This window comes from Onychomys torridus, chromosome 21, assembly GCF_903995425.1.
Source record: "Onychomys torridus chromosome 21, mOncTor1.1, whole genome shotgun sequence".
NCBI lineage: Eukaryota > Metazoa > Chordata > Mammalia > Rodentia > Cricetidae > Onychomys > Onychomys torridus.
The window spans coordinates 17,133,259-17,150,956 of NC_050463.1; the positions used below are offsets into that span (position 1 = coordinate 17,133,259).

Here is a 17,698-nt window from a genome sequence, read left to right on the forward strand (position 1 = left end):
TGTGTGTGAGTGAGCGCGTGTGTGTGTGTGTGTGTGTGTGTGTGTGTGTGTGTTTGCACTAGTGCAAGAGTGTGCATGTTTCAGAGGATAACCTCAGGCATTGTCTCTCAGGTGCTGTCCACTTTGTGGTTTTTCCTTTCTCACTTTCTTTTTTGGAGACAGGGTCTTTCACGAACTGGGAACTCATTGGGGAGACTTAGGCTAGCCGGCCAGGGCCCCAGGGATGGGCCTTTCTCCCCCCGTCTTACCTCCCCTGCCAGCTGGGCCTGGCTTCTTTGTGTGGGTTCTAAGAAATGGACTCACTTGACCCGCTGAGCTGTCTCCCCGTTACTTGGAATTGGTTTTGAATAAGGGACCCTGTGCTGTCCTTGTCCACTGAGCCCACAAATTCAGGCTCCGGGTCCTGCCTGCCACCCACAGGTCTTACATTCAGGTGGGTAGCCCCCTCCCCCATCTCCTGCTGATTACCCCTCACCTGCTCAACTCTGTTCTCCCACCCCAGGCCTTTACCTCAGGATCCTGTTAATCACAACCCAGAGAGGGGCCGACATCTCTGAAGGGCCATTGTGGGGACCTGCCCAGTGAGACCTTTTGACGTCACCATTTTGCTCTCAGAGGAACAAAAATACCTTTCCCCCTGACACCATCTCACACAGAGTGAGGAACTTGCAAGTCCGAGCCAATCCCCTGCCTTAATCTCTGATCCCACAAAGCTTAGGATGTACTGATAATGAATCTGCAGCTGTGCCCCTCTGGCTAATTAAATCCAAGTAAGTCACAGACATTAAATTATGTAGCAGGGATTGGCCAAACCGGCTTCAGAACGTGGGAGCCCTTCCTTGCTGTTTTGCTGTGCCCTGTGTTGGGGGGGAAATCCCATCTTTTAATCATGCTTAACCTTCCTGAAGGAACAGTGGCAAGCTTTAAATAATGAATGGATGGATCTGAGCAAGAGTTCCCCAAAGCCCACACGGGAGACATTAAAAATATAAAATAAAATAAATAAAGGAGAGGCAGACAGAGGCCTGAGGGGATTCCAGAACTTTCTGGTGATTTCTGGAGTGTTGTTGAAATCAAGTGGCTCCTCAGAAGCCAGGACTGGTCAAAGATCAGAGGGGGGAGGGGCATCCTGTGGTCATGCCATAAGTCCTGCTAGCCTTTGCCTGTGCGGGGTATAGATGGAGGCCCTCACAGCACTTCTGGGACCCACGCTCAGTTTTCTTCTCACCTCATTTTCTACCTTGTCCTTTTATACCTCGGGAACATCCACTAGGCCAAGAACAAGGCCTTCGGATCAGAGAAAAGAATGGCGTCTCAGTCTGGACCACAGGATCCTAGCCTGGAAGGTACCCGTCACAATGTTCGTAACTCAGTGGGTTTGGGATCCAGGATGCCACATTTTGTAAGGTGGCCCCCAGGCATCACGGATGCTGCTGGTTCACAGGTGCTGGCTGCATGCTAGAATCAGCTGCGGGCACGTTATAGAAGGTCACCTCGGATACAAACGCAGGTGTGCTGTGTCTGACACGAGAGCTTTAAGCCTTTATGTTTCTCTCTGAGTTTCTAGATCATCTCCGGGTCACTTAAATGAAGTCTGAGAGACTTAAAGGACTTGTAGTCACCTGTTCAACAGGGTTGGCAACAGAAAAGGTGGGAGAAGTAGCCTTTAGAAAGATGCCTGCCACCCTTCCCCTGCAGTAAATGACAGTGGCCTCTTAACTCTAGCTTAACCTTGGACTTGGGGTTGGCAATCTATGATGTTCTATTTAGGGAGCAGGCAAACTTTGGTGTCTTGCCCCCCCCCCCCCATACCAACTTGAAATGTGACTAGGGCTTCATTATCTGGGCTAATGCAGAGTATACTTCGGGAATGAGTAAATCTTTAGCAGCTGGGTGTAGGACCGTGAAGTCGATTCCCTGGCTGGTGGTGGGCTGAGTTCTGTGGGATGTGAGATCAGAAAGGGGAGAGACGCTAGCCTTGGATGCATCTCTTGCATCTTTGGAGGCTGTCCGACACTGATCTGTGCACCCTTCTAAATCCCCAGGCTGGGCCTTTGCCCTGGTGATGGAGGCCAGAGCAGTTCTAGGCATACAGGCATACAGGTGAAACCAAGACCTTCTCACTGTAGTATGTAGCTGTGGCCTATTGTGCTCTTCCTCAAGTGGACACAGCATGGAGCCAGGCCCAGATTGGCTGCTGCCAGGCTCCCCCTGCCTATTTCAGCCAACCAAGGCCTCTGACTCAGTAACTCCGGCCTTCCAAAGCAGGAATGGTGGGCAGCTAGTTTCTTATTTGGTTACTAACCCTTGCCTTTGTCTTGTTGAAATCCTACTTTTATTTAAGGATGCAAAAGTGCTCAGGTAAAAACTATGACAGGGCAAGACAGAGCAGAGGTTCCTCCAACTTGTGTTCTTGCTGAGGCCATTTCATTTTCAACTAGAATTTGATCTCCCTGATAGAGAATCACATACAAAATTATCCAACTCTATTCTAAGAACCCAAGGTCAAGATACCCCAGCTAACTTAACTTCTGTTTAGCTGCCTGCTTGTTCAAACCTCTCCCTCTAGCTAACAGCTTATCTTAGCTTCTGTTTAACTGCCTGCTTGTGCAATCCTCCCCCTCTATCTAACAGCTTATCTTAGCTTCTGTTTAACTGCTTGCTTGTGCAAATCTCCCCTCTGCAACTGCTGAGTGAGAGACCAGGATGTGCTTTTTGCCTTTAAAAGATCCTTGGTTTAAATGCTCAGGACTACACTTGGGTCCCTGAATACCTGATTGTGGTACCAGCTGGCTGGAGTAAAGACTTTCAATTGGCTGTAGACTGTCTGAGTGGTCACCTCTAGTGGGCTCCCTATATAAAACATCAGATGTCCTGTAGCTATAAGTAGCCTTGTGACTGTGTTTGACCAATGAGATATAATTAGAAATGTGTGCTTGGGGCTTTTTGGAAAGTCTTTTTTGTTTGTTTGTTTTGGGGGGGTGCTTTTTAAAAAGACATTGAGACAAGTTCTATGTAGATCAGGCTGGCCTTGAACTCACAGAGCTCTGTCTGCCTCTGCCTCCTGAGTGGTGGCATGCTCCAGTACTCCCAGTTAGGAAAACTTTTAGAAAGTGGTCCTTCCTCCCCACCTGCTCTTGACCTGCGGACGTGGTGCTTGGAGCAGTGGTAGCATTGCAAGAGGATGAGGCTAAAGCCATAGGGGAAGAATGAACGCTGTTACAGGCAGTGGAGCAGCAGGAGCCAGAGTCCTTTCCATAGCACCCCCACCAGCCTCGGGCTGAGCACCTGGCACTTCTCCGTTTGCATAAGCCTAAAGCCTTGTTAAGCCGCAGTCTCTGTGTTTTGTTTTGTTTTTGTTTTATGGTTGAATGTTATCCTCAGACTCTGGACCTCTAAAAGAATGTTTCTAGACTAGCAATGGGAAAAGAGCATGAAGGTAAGCATGGTTTCCAGACTGTTTTGGCTTTTCTCTTGCCTCTTTTGTGTTGTTATTAATCTCTCCGAGCTTCGGGATGCCCAGTTTCCCAAAGGATTAAGTTCATATTCTGAGACCAATATCCAAGATTCGACTAGGCTGGAGCAGTTGTCCAACCTATTAGCTTTTACACCACTCATCTGAGCAAGAACATTCCACGCCTTCTGCATAGAGGATATACCTCCATGCTAATCTTGTGTGAGTCCTTCTTCCTCCTCCCCGCATACCTTTCCAGGTTTATCAAGCCCCTCTTGGCCTGATGGGGGCCACTCTTCTCTTACAAGAGCCTTCACTGGCTCCAACCAACCCCCTTCATTCCTGAGGTCTCTATGCTGTAAGCTACCTTAGGTGGTCTTGTGTTAAATCTGCCTCACAGGATTGTGGGAACTTGAGAAGAGTTTATGCTTCAGAGTAAGACTCTCTGAACCCTAGAATTCTCTTTGAGCTGGTTTTAGTACATGTCTCTGCCTCCCTGGGGTTTTGGCAAGCTGGCCTCCTTAAGCATTGAGCTGGGTACTTGGCACTGGAGGCACTCAGGAGCTGCTAATGTGTTGACTTGTTGCTAGGTTGGTGGGCATTTAGCTGTGTCCCTTTCCTGTCCTTTGTGGCTGTGTCTCTCCTGATTTTATGCTTTGCATTTCAAGAAGGAGACTTGTCCTATCTTGGAGGGTGGCCATGCAGAGTTGCATCTGTCCTAACTTGGAGGGTGGCCATGTAGAGTTGCATCTTTCTAAACTCAGGTCCTACACTGCCATCAGTCTTCAAACACTATATCAGGGCAGAGGGCAAGAGGGAGTTTGTATCTCTCACCCAGGGTGTGCTATGCTAATTTAATAGCTTAAGAGAGTTTATCTTTCTCTTAGGAAAAGCAAAAACATTTAGGTCCAGTGTTGCCAGGCAACAGGAGTGACAGGATAGCCTTAAGACATTTAGCTTTTACCCTGTGTGCACCTCTGTGACAGGTGAATAGGCAGGTCTGCAACTCTTTGCTATCCTAATCTCCTTGCCTCAGACTCATGCCAGAAACCCAGATCAAGTAAGTGATCTTGAGAGTTGACCTATAGCAGGCATTTCCATCACTGAAACTTTAATGAGAAATGCCAGTCTTACCATTTGCAAGTTCTAAGTGCCTATCACACACAGGCGTAAGTGGGGATGGATGCATTGAACTGGGTGGAAAATGAGAAGTCACTGTGGATGTAAAGAGCATGCTAATCTGTCCTGACAGTGTGGTCCCAAGACGATCTTCTCCGTTTCACTGAGCGTCACTCACAGTACCCAGCCAGCCGAAACGTATCTCCATCCCTCTTAAGGCAAAGCCCTGTGGCAGGGAAGAGAACATGGGTTGAGATTTCAGCCTCTGCAACTTTGTCCCCTCATGTGGCTCTCAGTGCCATAGCTGGCTGTCTTGCCGCTTGGGCTGGCAGGAGCAGACCAGTTGATAGTCTATAAAGAGAGGTGTGTTGGGGCCAGTAAGGGGGAGTTGCTGGGGGAGGTGAACTCCTTTTCTTTGTTGTGCATACTTTGCAATTTTGCCTCTGGGCTCCTGTTGAGACCTCTTCTGTTTACTTTGGAGATGGTGAACAAGCCTGCTACAGGAAATTATTTACTTTGATCTTGTTGGTGTGTTTTGAGAACCTGTGTGCCTTTGTGTGTGTTATGTCAGTGTGTGTGTGTTGGAGTGTGTGTGTATATTATGTGGGGTTGTATGTGTTGTGTTGGGTTGTGTGTGTGTTGTATTGGGTTGTGTGTATGTTATGTTGGGTTGTGTGAGTGTTATGTTGGGTTGTGTGTGTGTTATGTTGGGTTGTGTGTGTGTTATGTTGGGTTGTGTGTGTTATGTTGGGTTGTATGTGTGTGTGTTATGTTGGGTTGTGTGAGTGTTATGTTGGGTTGTGTGTGTTATGTTGGGTTGTATGTGTGTGTGTTATGTTGGGTTGTGTGTATGTTATTTTGGGTTGTGTGTGTGTTATGTTGGGTTGTGTGTGTGTTATGTTGGGTTGTGTGTGTGTGTGTGTGTGTGTGTGTGTGTGTGTGTGTGTTATTTGGGTTGTATTTGTGTGTGTTATGTGGGGTTGTGTGTGTGGTATTTTCAGTTCCTCCTATTTTCCCATAAAGTAGCAATGATGACTTCCTCCAGGTTCTCCTCCTTTCTGGGTCTTGGGGGTGTGGCTGTATTTTCCTGCCTATCTTACCAAGGGACACTCTGGCTGCTTAGTCCCCTTTCCCACAGTTCTTACATACCTATCCCAAGTCTCCTGGTGTGTGTGGGGGCATGTCAGTGTGTCTCCTTTTAATCAGTTGTCTGAAGGCTCTGGCAAAATGCAGAATGGATCTTGACAGCAGTGTGGTGTTGCTACCCTGACATGTTTGCAAGTCTGGAAGGGTCCAGGAATCTTGACTCCTGTGAGGTTCCCTGCAGCGACTGTAACAAATTGCCATAGGTTTGGTGGTTTAAAATAAAAAGGCTTTCTTTCTTTACTATTCTGGAGTTCAAAAGTCTAATGTGGGCTGGCAGGGCTGTTTCTTTCTGGAGGCTCCAGGGAGAATTCATACTCTGGATGTTTCCAGCCTCTAGAAACTGCCCACATTGGGGGCTTCCCACATTCTTTTTTCTTAACCTTTTTTTTTTTTTTTTTTTTTTTTAAATTTTATGTGCATTGTTGTTTTGCCTACATGTATGTCTGTGTGGGGGTGTTGAATTCCCTGGAACTGAGTCACAGACAGTTGTGAGCTGCCATGTGGGTGCTGGGAATTGAACCTGGGTCCTCTAGAAGAGCAGCCAGTGAGTGCTCTTAACTACTGAGCCATCTCTCCGGCTCACACACACCCCTGGCCCCATGTTCCCGGATGTGTGGCCTTGCATCACTCTGACCCTGGAGAATGGCTCCCCATACCTGTGATATTGGGCCCGACTAGATGATCCAGGCTCAGTTCTCATGTTAAGGTTTTTAGCATGTCTCAGTTGTCACTGTGGGCAAGATGTTCTAAACTCGGGGTATGTGTGCTCTCTCCTTTAGCCAGCAGACTATGGAAACAATAGGCCAGTTGGAATTTCCCCAGGAGTCTCATATTGGGAGAAGAAAGCTGAAACCTGGAGATCATCACAGGAGAGACTGTCTGGAAGGAGATTTCATATAGTTCTGTCTATTTCCAGACCTTTCAGAGGACATTGGCTAGGACAAAGATGGGCAGGGCCACACCCTGACTGCTTCATTATGCATACCTCTGCCTCTCTATTTGAATCTAAGCTTTGTGTTAGGACCCCCATGATTCACCTCTTGATTTGTTCCTCTCCATTTCATGCTTTTTACCACTGTCTAATTTGCCTGTAGCAGACATGTGGTAAAATCCAGTTTGTGAAGGCTTCCAGGACCCAGGCTCTGAACTAACAACCTGAGTCATAGTTTCTTTTGTGAGCTAAAGTAACATTCTCAAGATTCTGGGGATTGGGACAAGGACATTTTTGTGGGGAGAGGGGCTCACTTTAACCTTGCAATTGAAAGGGGAGAAAAACCAAACTGTATGAACATGAGTAGATGCGGTGGGACCCAAGCCAGCTTGGTCTGTAATTGATTCTCTGATTCCAGAAAGGTTTTCCAGGCCCTCCCTGATGATCCCCACCACCACAACCCTCCATACACCCCCCAACGCACCCCCACCTGCCCTCAACCTGCTAACTTCTGAAGTTCTCCCTCGGGGAGGAGGCATGGTCATCCCAGTGAGAAGCAGGCTTGAGGCCAAGTGTCTTCACACTTAGGTGTCAGCAGCTGGCAGCTGCGCCACTGAGCCAGGTTGCCATGGGAGGGGAGGAGTCTGGTGATGCACGGACGGACAGATGGATGGACAACATTGCGGTGATGAAGAAGCAAAGGCACTTGGAAGTAGGACCACAGGGTTTTAATCAAACACAGCAAGATGGCCGCAAGGCAGAACAGGTAATGCTTGGAGAAGAGAAAGAAGACCATCTCCTTGGCAACGTAGATGATGTGGATGAAGATGAAGCAGTACAGGAACATGGCAAACTGGTTCTGGGGGAGCAGGAGGTCCTGGAGGCCTCCTGAGAACTGTGGGGAAAGAAGACAGCATGGGTGGGTGGGAAGACCAGATCTAGATTCAGTCCTGCCCTGACCCTGAAGGTGACCTCAAGGAGGTCACTGAGTAGTAATAGCTCCCTCCCAAAATCGCCAGGAAGAAGATAAATGAAAAGAAAAACAAAAACAAAAACCACCCTAGTGAGTGTTGTAGAATATCATTTTCAGGTGTGTTACTTTTGTTTATGTGGCATTTGTTGAACTTTGTGAAGCTGTGCTACTGTGCCTGTGTAAAACACTGATGGTCTAATAAAGCGCTGAACAGCCAATAGCAAAGCAGGAGAAAAGGATAGGCAGGGCTGGCAGGCAGAGAAAATAAATAGAAGGAGAAATCTGGGAGGAGAGAAGAAGCCAGAGAAGGAGGAGGACTCCAGGGGCCAGCCGCCCAGCTACACAGCCAGCCACGGAGTAGGAGTGAAAGTAAGATCTATAAAAGTAAGAAAAGGAAAAAGCCCAGAGGCAAAAGGTAGATGGGATAATTTAAAGTTAAGAAAAGCTGGCTAGAAATAAGCCAAGCTAAGGTGGGACATTTATAATTAAGAACAAGCCTCCATGTTGTGATTTACTTGGGAGATGAGTGGTGGGCCCCTAAAATAACAAAAACAAGTGAGGTCACCATCACATAGAGGAATCTCGTTCATTTTGTGTCTTGAACTAGCCTTCTCTCTCCTGACCCTGAGCGCTAGGCCAATGCTGTCCTTTCTCTCTCTGCCCCATCTTGCCCAGAGGGGGTTGGTTACCCATGTGAGCAAGTTCTCTAGGACCCCAAGGTTCCCAGATCTGGACTCTGGTTCTTAGAAGTATTCTTTGGATATTGTCTCCTGATAGACTATATGTCTGGACAGTGACACTCTCAAGGAGCATCCCTTGAGCTCAAGTGAGTGTCTCAGACTCCCTGTGTCTCCGCATATGTCCAGTAGTTAGTGTGTGTGGTCCTCCACCCCAGGGTTTGCCGTTTCCTGGGGCAGGGGGCTACAGTTATAGGCTCCCTGACCCTGCAAGCAATTGGGTTTTTGGATGGGTCTGACTATGAGCTGCTCTTTTCTGGTTGATAACTAGGCTTAGACTGACCCTGTTCTAGCTGTCATCAGCATGTGAGGCTAAAGAATTTTCCATGGTTTCTGCTCCACAATATTTTTTAAGATGTCATATTTTAACAGTTAAGTGGTAAAGACAGAGATGCCCTAAACTAGTGAGAAATATTAGTTTAGATATATTCAGTATAATTCAATTTATTTATCCATTCAGTCATCCTGCCTTTGGTTTTCTCTTTCCTTCCAACCACTTAGAAAAAGAGAACTATGGAAGTCTCTGTTGTCAAGCCAAGCTCCCTCAAGCCCCCCCCCCCACTTTTTTTTTTTTTTTTTTTTTTTTTAGTAAATGCACTGTAAGTAAAACATTTTTGTAAAGTGTTCCCATGGGCCCAGAACAGCTACAGAAAAGGCATCTGTATCAAGACATAAAACTAAAGGGATAGGAAATGATTCCAGCTATGTTTCCTCTAAGGCGAACAGCAAAGAAGGCAGGAGACCAGAGGAAGAAAGTCCGTGCTCTCTAGACAGGGCAGTGCTCTGTTCTGGGGCCACAACTTCTGCCATACTCTGCAGCCTGCATGTGGTTAGCCTGAAGTGAGGGGAGGAAGGAAGCTATGGTGTGTGTGTGTGTGTGTGTGTGTGTGTGTGTGTGTGTGTGTGTGTGTGTGTGTGATGAGTTTATATATATATATATATATATATATATATATATATATATAAAATATGTCAGTACTGTGACCTCTGTCTTGTTCATAGTCTCTATATAGGAACACACATTTGTACATATACATATATACATACGTATACCATGCCCTTTAGACTTTTCAAAGCACTACCTATGGTCTATCTTTTAAGAAGTAGAGGACTTTGGAGCTGGAGACATGACTCAGAGATTTAGAGCACTGGCTGCTCTTCCAGAGGTCCTGAGTTCAATTCCCAGCACCCACATGGTGGCTCACAACCATCTATAGTGAGATCTGATGTCCTCTTCTAAATAAATAAATGATCTTTTTTTTTTTTTAAGCAGAGGAATTTATAATAGGGATTTTTATGTCATCCAGCAAGGAGAAGCATTTTTCAAATTAAAAAGAGAGAAATAAATGTGGTTAGAAGACATTGACCTACAAGTCTGTGACCGTTCATGTCCCCTGTCACCTTGACAGGGCCTAGAATCCCCTAGAGCTATGCCTTTAGACATGCCTGTGAGGTTATCTAGGTTAGGTTAACTGAGATGGGACTTCCCACCTAACTGTGGGTGGGCTGCATCCCGTGGGTTGGAGTCCGAAGGTTTTCTGAGCCCCAGTCCTGACTGAAGCAGTGGGATCAGCCTCTTCGGGCTCCTCCCTTGAGCTGTGAGCCAAAAACTGAGCCTCCCTTCCTTCGCTGTGTTGTTGGGGTATCTGTCACAGCAGTCAGACAAGAAACAGCACAAACAGCATGTCTGATTTAAATAGTTTCTGGCTCAACTTCAGGATAGTTTTCATCCTTAGACACTGAAAAGAAAAATCTAAGAACATTCGAGAATCAGAAACTATCATGGGATGTGTGTGAATTCTAGAGAAAGGCAAATGTTTTCTAGATATTAGGAGAGGAAAATGTATTCCAGATGTCCCATTCAATAAGCTTGGCTTGGCTCAGTAATGTCATTTAATATATAATTAAGCATGTAGCTTGTGAGCAAGAAAAAATAATTAGGAAGCCAGCATGTGTTCACTGAGAACAAGTCATGTAAGATAAACCCATTTTGATCTTTAAAGAATTGACCAGTCAGTTGGACAAATGATTCAGGTAATGTAATGCCTGATTCCAGGAAGCCTTTTGACACCGGGCTCAGGGCAAGCTGCAGAGATGTGAGCTGGGGAAAATGTAACAGCACAGTGTTGATTGATGGAACCCCGGTAACCTGTAGTGGGGTCTGGGATTTACTTTGGGTCAGATCCTTCTCAACAATTGTAGCAATAGCTCAGATAAGGACAAGCTTCTCAGAACCATGGATGACTCAGAGCTGGGAAGCATAGCTAATACATCACCTCCCAATAAAACGGAGAAGTGATGAATGTACATTGCTGCGTGCAGGTCAGGAAGGGAATTACATGAGTTCATAAAAATGGTAATAGCCAACAATTACTGAGCACTTACCTAATGTGCTGCTTCTCTGCAAAGCGGCTGGCATTCATTCTCTCTCTTATTCTTTACAAAGACCCCACGAGATAGGTTTGACTTCAGTGATGACCAAATTATGCCTCCAGGGGGCTTAGGAGTGCATTCAAGGTTAAGCGGTCTACAAAAGTGGTGGAGCCAGGGTCGTCCCCCCTCCCCTGCTCTGGAACCTATGGCTTTAGAGAGCAGGAGGCACCACTTTTAAGGGGTGACATCTTTCGTCATGAAGTGCTTAGAATGGTCTGGTCACAGTGATAAGTACCTCACATGGCATTTCATCTCAATTTTTCTTTTGAAACAGGGTCTCATATAGGCCAGGCTAGCTTTAAACATACTATGTCACCTTGAGCCAATCACTTTTTCTTTTGAAGCAGGGTCTCATATAGCCCAGGCTAGCCTCAAACTTACTATGTCACCTTGAGCAGATCATTCTGCCTCTGTCTCCTGAGTCCTGGGATCCTGGAGACCTCACCTAGGGTTTATTTGGTGCTGGAGACCGAACCCAGGGCTTCAGGCATGCTGGTCAAGCACTCTACTAGCTGAGCTAATCCCTGTCCCTCAGATGAGTGTTCTTGTCCCCATTTAGTACAGTAGGGCTTGAGTTCACATTTCTCGTGAAAACCATGTTGCACTAGTAGGTTATAAGGCAGTGTGTTCAACAGAGAAAAAAATCAGCCCTGAAAGGGAGACCATGGTTCTGTTGACATCCAGTGGGCAGACAACAGGGACTGCTGGGTCTACCAGTCAGGTAGCACATCTTAAGAGAAACAGAGTGGAGAATCTGTTGTGGTGTGAGTATTGAAGACTTATACTATCAAAAAGGGGTGCCGGGTGGTGGTGGGGCACGCCTGTAATCCCAGCACTCAGGAGGCAGAGGCAAGTGGATCTCTGTGAGTTTGAGGCCAGCCTGGTCTAAACAGTGAGATCCAAAGGCATCAAAACTACACAGAGAAACCCTGTCTGGAAAAACCATAAAAAGGGGGGAGGGGACTGCTGGGTAGAGGATGTGGTTTCAGGGTACCACCTACTCTCAACTCTTTTTGGAGACTTGAATCTCATTGAACGTGGAAATACAGTCAACCTCGAGGGCCAGTGGTCCCAGACCACCTTGCAAACTGACCGAAGGCACCAGGGGCTAGAGGCAGCTAGCTACATGGATGTTCATCACCTCTCAGCCAGACCTGGGACTGGCAGGTGAAATGCAAAGCCAGGGAGGTACAGCGAACTCTGTCTTGCCAGGGTCCCACAAGGAGGGCCCTCAGCCCTTCTTAGTATGACTCCACTACCTGTCGAGGCAAAGCCTGCTGCTGCTGCTGCAGCTGCTCCATCACCTCCTCATGCTGCCGCTGCCGCTCATTCTCCTGGTGAAGATACTTGAGGCGGGTCAGCTCAAACTCCATGCGCACCTTCTCCAGCTCCATTGCATTGTGGTGTTCTGTCTCCAGGGTCAGGGGCAGCTCCCTGGGTTCTGCTCCAGGTCCGTCACCAGCCTGACCCTTGGTGGTAGGGCCAGACTTTGGGGACAGTGACTTAGGGGGCCCTGGGCAATCTCTGTCCTCACAGATTCCATTCTCTTCCAGGGTGGGCTGTTCTAGCTTTGGAGGTTCTGCATCCTGGGATGAGGAAGAAGAGGTGGGATGAGGGTGGAGTTAGTGTGGGGATCCTTACAACCACTCCCTCAGCGCCGAGCCTCAGTAGCCTGGGGTGTGTTGCAAAATGTATCCAGGCCAGGCAGTGGTGATGCACGTCTTTAATCCCAGCACTCGGGAGGCAGAAGTAGGAAGATCTCTGTGAGTTCGAGGCCAGCCTGATCTACATAGTGAGTTCCAGGACAGCCAGGGCTGTTAGACAAAGAAATCTTGTCTAGAAAAAAATAAGAAAGAAAAAGCCAAAAAGCAGAGTGTGCAGATGAGGTTCCCATTAGAAATGCACTTAGAGATTCTAGAACAGGAGAAAGCAAACCGCTGTGAAGGTGTGGTGCCCGAAAGTTGGAAGTGAGGCATCATTGGTAGGTAAGGTAGGCATCTGCTTAGGTAATGGTTCTTATCACCGGGGAGGTCACTTTCCTATACCCCACATTTTACATGTGAGGCCACAGGTCTTCCCTGGACTCCAGAGTGAAGAAGAAGCCTATAGGAACATGTGTTGATGTGTGTGTGTGTGTGTGTGTGTGTGTGTGTGTGTGTGTGTGTGTGTGTGAGAGAGAGAGAGAGAGAGAGAGAGAGAGAGAGAGAGAGCGCTATCCACAGAGAGATGAAAGCCTCAGATGGAGAGAGACAGTTTTGTGTAACATTACAATCCTGTGAAGGGTGGCTGGCTCCTGGTGGCAGCTGGGTACCCATTATGCCATTATTGGTACCTGTTATGGGGATGGGACATAGTCCTGCTCTTCTTGGTAGCATCTGAGTCTCATAGCATATACCCTTGGATGCGGAAGCTGAGTGCTCATCACACCCCTCAATGGAGTGGCTAGGACAATCAGGAGACCAATCCTCTTACCAAAGGAGCCTTTGACTTCCCTTCAGGTGTATTTTCACCAGGTGCCACCTTGGAGAGGGTGGGGCAACTTTCTCCTGCCCCTCGGGCTTCCATCACCTCTCTGTCCTCTGTCGCCATCCAGATAACCACAGCGCTGCCGACTAGGGCCAGAGGACATATTTTGAGACAATAACATTTGGCTCTACTGGGTTCTGGCCACCATCATAATCCCCTATCCTCATAATAGCCACATTCTACCAGTTGCTAGGGCACTTTTGGTGAGAGGCTGTGACACCTTTGAGGAGTCATTGGCAAGAACTGCAAGTTAGGGGCATCAAGATAGTCCAGCCAGAAGAGTTGCCTGCTGGCTAGCCCAATAACCTGAATTTGATCCCTGAGACCCATATGGTTAAAAAAAAAAGAGAGAGAACTGACCCCCCCATGTGTATGCTGTGCATATGTATACACCATATAATCCCAAATGAATATGTAATAAAAAATTAAAAAATAAAACTCAGCAAAGATTGGGCCTTTCTTACCCCTCAGGGCTGCTTTGAAAAACTAGAATGCCATTTGTTGATGCCAGAAGCCTATTTATGAGATCCAATCCCTTAGGTTTGCCTTTTAAATACAGATTATATTGGTATGATTGGTTTCCTCCTCCCCCGATCCTAGGCTGAATGCTCCCCAGTACCTCAGAATGTGACTTTATTTGGAGATGAGATCTTCATAGAAATAACTGCCTTGAAATGATGTCATTGCAATGGATCCTAACACAGTGTGACTAATGTCTTCAGAAGATAAGTACGCCGATAAGTACTGAGGGAAGATGATCTGGGCACACAGCAAGAGAGAAGCCTTGTGTTGGGCTCCCCCAGAGAAACAGAACCAATAGGTGACAGAGGGAAAAAAAAAAACTTGAGAATTGGTTCATGAAATTATAGAGGTTGAAAAGTTTGTAGTCTCCTGTCTGCAAACTGAAAACCCAAAGGGCTGGTCCTGCTAACTGTTAACTGCTAGTCTGAATCCAAAGACCTGTGAACAATGATGTAGGCCCTAGTCCAAGGGCAGAAGACGCAGGAATCCACTGATGTAGTCAGCCACATTCAACTTCTTGTTTTATTGAAGACCTTGGCAGATTGGATGAGGCTCACTGACACTGGGGATGGGCAGTCTGCTTTTCTCACTCCATTTCCTTAAAGATTAGTGTCTTCCAAAAACACCCTCAAGGATATGCCAGTAAACAAAGCCTAACAAGATCCTAGGCATCCCAAGGCCTGGTCAAGTTGACATGTAAAATGAACAATTATTGGCTTGGATCAGAGCCTTCTGTCCAGCGTTTTGGGAAGAACCAAGCCTGCTGATGCTTAGATTCCAATGTGTAGCTTTCAGAACACTGAGAGTATAAGTGTCCGCTGACTGAGGCACCCAATCCATGGGACCCTGTTGCAGAATCACCAGGAAATGAATACAACGTGAACTATAGTACATCCCGACGAGGGGAATGGATAGTGAAGGAGGGGGTGAAGACTGGAAGGCTGGGAAACACATTGTCTATCATCTTTGGTTTTATAAACACTTTAACGAAACACTTTCATTAGGTGGAGTCGGGGTCACATTACAGAAAGAGGAAATGCTGCATTTGAACTCCAGCTTCGTTCTGTATGACAGCTGGTCATCATGGGTATCTGGTGTTCAGTGCCCTCATTTATGAATGGGGAAATGTGACAGCGTCTCCTTGCTACAGTACAGCAGTAATAGGACAATGGGACGGTGTCCCATAAGGGACTAAGCAGGTGACTGCCACTGTGATTATTGTTATAATAATAATAATAATAATAATAATAAGTGATTTTTCTACAGTGAAATAAGAGAAGTAAAATTGACCTTTTTGGAACTGGAGAGGTGGCTCAGTGGTTAAGGGTGCTTCCTGCTTATGCAGAGGACCTGAGTTTTGTTCCCAGCATTTATATCAGGCAGCTCACAAGTGCTTGTAACTCCAGCTCCAGAGGATCTGATGCCTGTTTCCTACCTCCATGGGCACCAGCACACCCACAGACACGTGGGTGTGTAAATTGAAATCTTTAAAGATTTACCTTTGTGTATGCATATGTGAATAGTATGTGTGTTCACATGCATGTGGATGCATGTGTGTGTAGCAGCCTGAGTTGACAGTGGGTATCTTCTTGGATCACTCTTATATTCTGACACAGGGTCTCTTACTGAACCCAGGGGTTTGCAGTTTTGCCTAGTTTGGCTAGCTAGATTGTTTCTGCCGTGCATGCTGGGATTACAGACTGGCTGCTGTGGCCACCCATCTTTTACATGGGTGCTAGAGATCCTTTCAGGCAAACTCTTTATCAAAGATCCATCTCCCCAAGATTTCCCCTTTGTCCTTACAGTTTAATTGAGCCATTGCTTTCCCTGACATGGGGAGCTACTTCAGAGCTACAGTATGGGGTGCTTGTTCTACCATAAGTATTGCCAGATACATATAGGGTGATCAGAGGAATTGAATTTTAGGTAAACAATTTTAGTATAAATGTGCTCTAGAAATGGCACAGGCTCCTTTCATTCTAAAACCATCCATTAGCCGGGCGGTGGTGATGAATGCCTGTAATCCCAGCACTCAGGAGGCAGAGACAGGCGGAACTCTGTGAGTTCGGGGCCAGCCTGGTGTATGGAGTGATTTCCAGGACAGGCTCCAAAGCTACACAGAGAAAACGAAACAAGAAACAAAACAAAACCCAATAAAATCACCCATTGTTTATCTGAAATTCAAATTTAACTGGGCGGCCCGTATTCTTATGTGCCAACTCTATACGTCTTAGGTAGAGGAGCCCTGCCTAAAGAAACATTTATATGGCCTAATAGAAACCACCACACACAGAAATGTACAGGAGGTGCTAATGGAAGTCACCAGCCATATATCAAAGAACTATAAAATCTCAATGGCAAACAATACAGACATCTAGAGGCTGCCTGGCTTAGACTCATCTGAGGGTTAGGCTCAGCTTTATCACATATGCGTCTCCATCATCATCATCATCATCATCATCATCATCATCATCATCATGTGATCAGTGGGCTAGCCTGGGAAAACTCTTCATGGCAACGAAAGGAACACATGGGGCTTTTAGAATGGGTTCATCATCACTTCCTTCTTATACGACTGGCTCAAGCCAGGTTCAAGAACGGGGAAATGGATTGTTAGTTAGCGGAACTTCAAAGAAGGCACAGGGCGTGAGTCTGGAGTGGGGCAAGTATCTCGAAGGAGTCAGAGGGGAGTGATGGTGTGATCGGAAGAGCTGGGAGAGGCTTGGTAGAAGGGAGAGATGTCAAGCAGGATCTGAACAAGATGCAAAGATGGGCATGGGCAAAATCCCACTGAGTAATCGTCCATTTTCATCCCTGCCCTCCCGTTCTTACTGTAGAAGGTGGATCTTGTGGAACTGCATTAAATCATTAAGTGAAACGGAACCTGAGACCTTTATTTCTCCTCTGTCAAAATCTGCTGGTCACAGCCTATCCTTTATGGGCTGCTCCAGTGTTGGAGAGATGGATCTCACAAGCTGTGGGTTGTTTTTGTGTTTTGTCTTGTTTTTTTAACACTTGTGGTACAGTGGAAAGAGCCCCTGATCTCAGAGGAAGGGGGCTCTCAGTAAAGTCCCATGAGAAAGGAGTCAACATCACATGGGGTTCAGCAGCAAGGGTTTGGGGTGACCTGATCTCATAGGGGGACTTATGGGTTCAAAGCAGTTCTGAGACACAGGGCCCAGGGCTGGTGTTCTCCGGTCTGAGACCCTTGCTTGTGTTTCACTGTTTCTGTGACTTGGCTGATTTAGGGGAGTCTCTGCTACTGTGCAGTCTGCTTACCCTGCTCTTGTCTCATTTTTTTTTTAATTTGTTTCAAAACTTTAGGATGTGCAGATATCTGCTCCTTCCTGATTTCGGCTTATTCATGACATCAACTGTTAGTGGTCCTTCAGGGTCCTGACCATATGGCCACTCTCTTTGCCTTCTTGTTTGTCCTAAGTCACTTCTGATTTGCCTAGTAAATTGTTCCCCGGGTGAGACTCAGAATAACCTGGCTTATTGGTACAAATGCACAGCCTCTCACTGCAGTCTCTGGACAGCCTTACAGAAGGTGCCCAGATCTTTCTGAGGTGTGGGAATGGAAGGATGCACAGAGCACAGGTTGCCAAGCAGTGGGAGCAACAGGTGGGCCAGTTGCTCTGTGAAGGGGTGGGGCACACAGGACGCTGAAGATGGAGGACACGTCATAAAGCATGCATCCATTAGAGGTTTGGCCAAGAATGTGACGCATGAGTACAACACTCTTGAGCTTTCGTGTGCATTGGATTCCCAGGATGGCCCCTGTGAGGCAGTTCAAAGCAGGTGCAATTACTATGGACCAGTATGCAGGGAAGCTGGGCATGCCGAGCAGAGAGGTG

The 17,698-nt window shown here is 46.8% G+C and overlaps 1 protein-coding gene across 1 annotated transcript; it reads right to left on the bottom strand.

Annotated features, from left to right (window-relative positions):
• Positions 1–7,191: 7,191 nt before the first annotated feature.
• Tmem247 (transmembrane protein 247) lies at positions 7,192–13,499 on the bottom strand. The gene is made up of 3 exons (XM_036170504.1): positions 13,266–13,499; positions 12,053–12,379; positions 7,192–7,545 (listed from the first exon to the last, which is right to left on the bottom strand). The coding sequence occupies exons 1-3, from the start codon at positions 13,380–13,382 to the stop codon at positions 7,192–7,194; spliced, it is 798 nt and encodes a 265-aa protein (XP_036026397.1). The 5' UTR covers positions 13,383–13,499.
• Between the last annotated feature and the right edge of the window lie 4,199 nt (positions 13,500–17,698).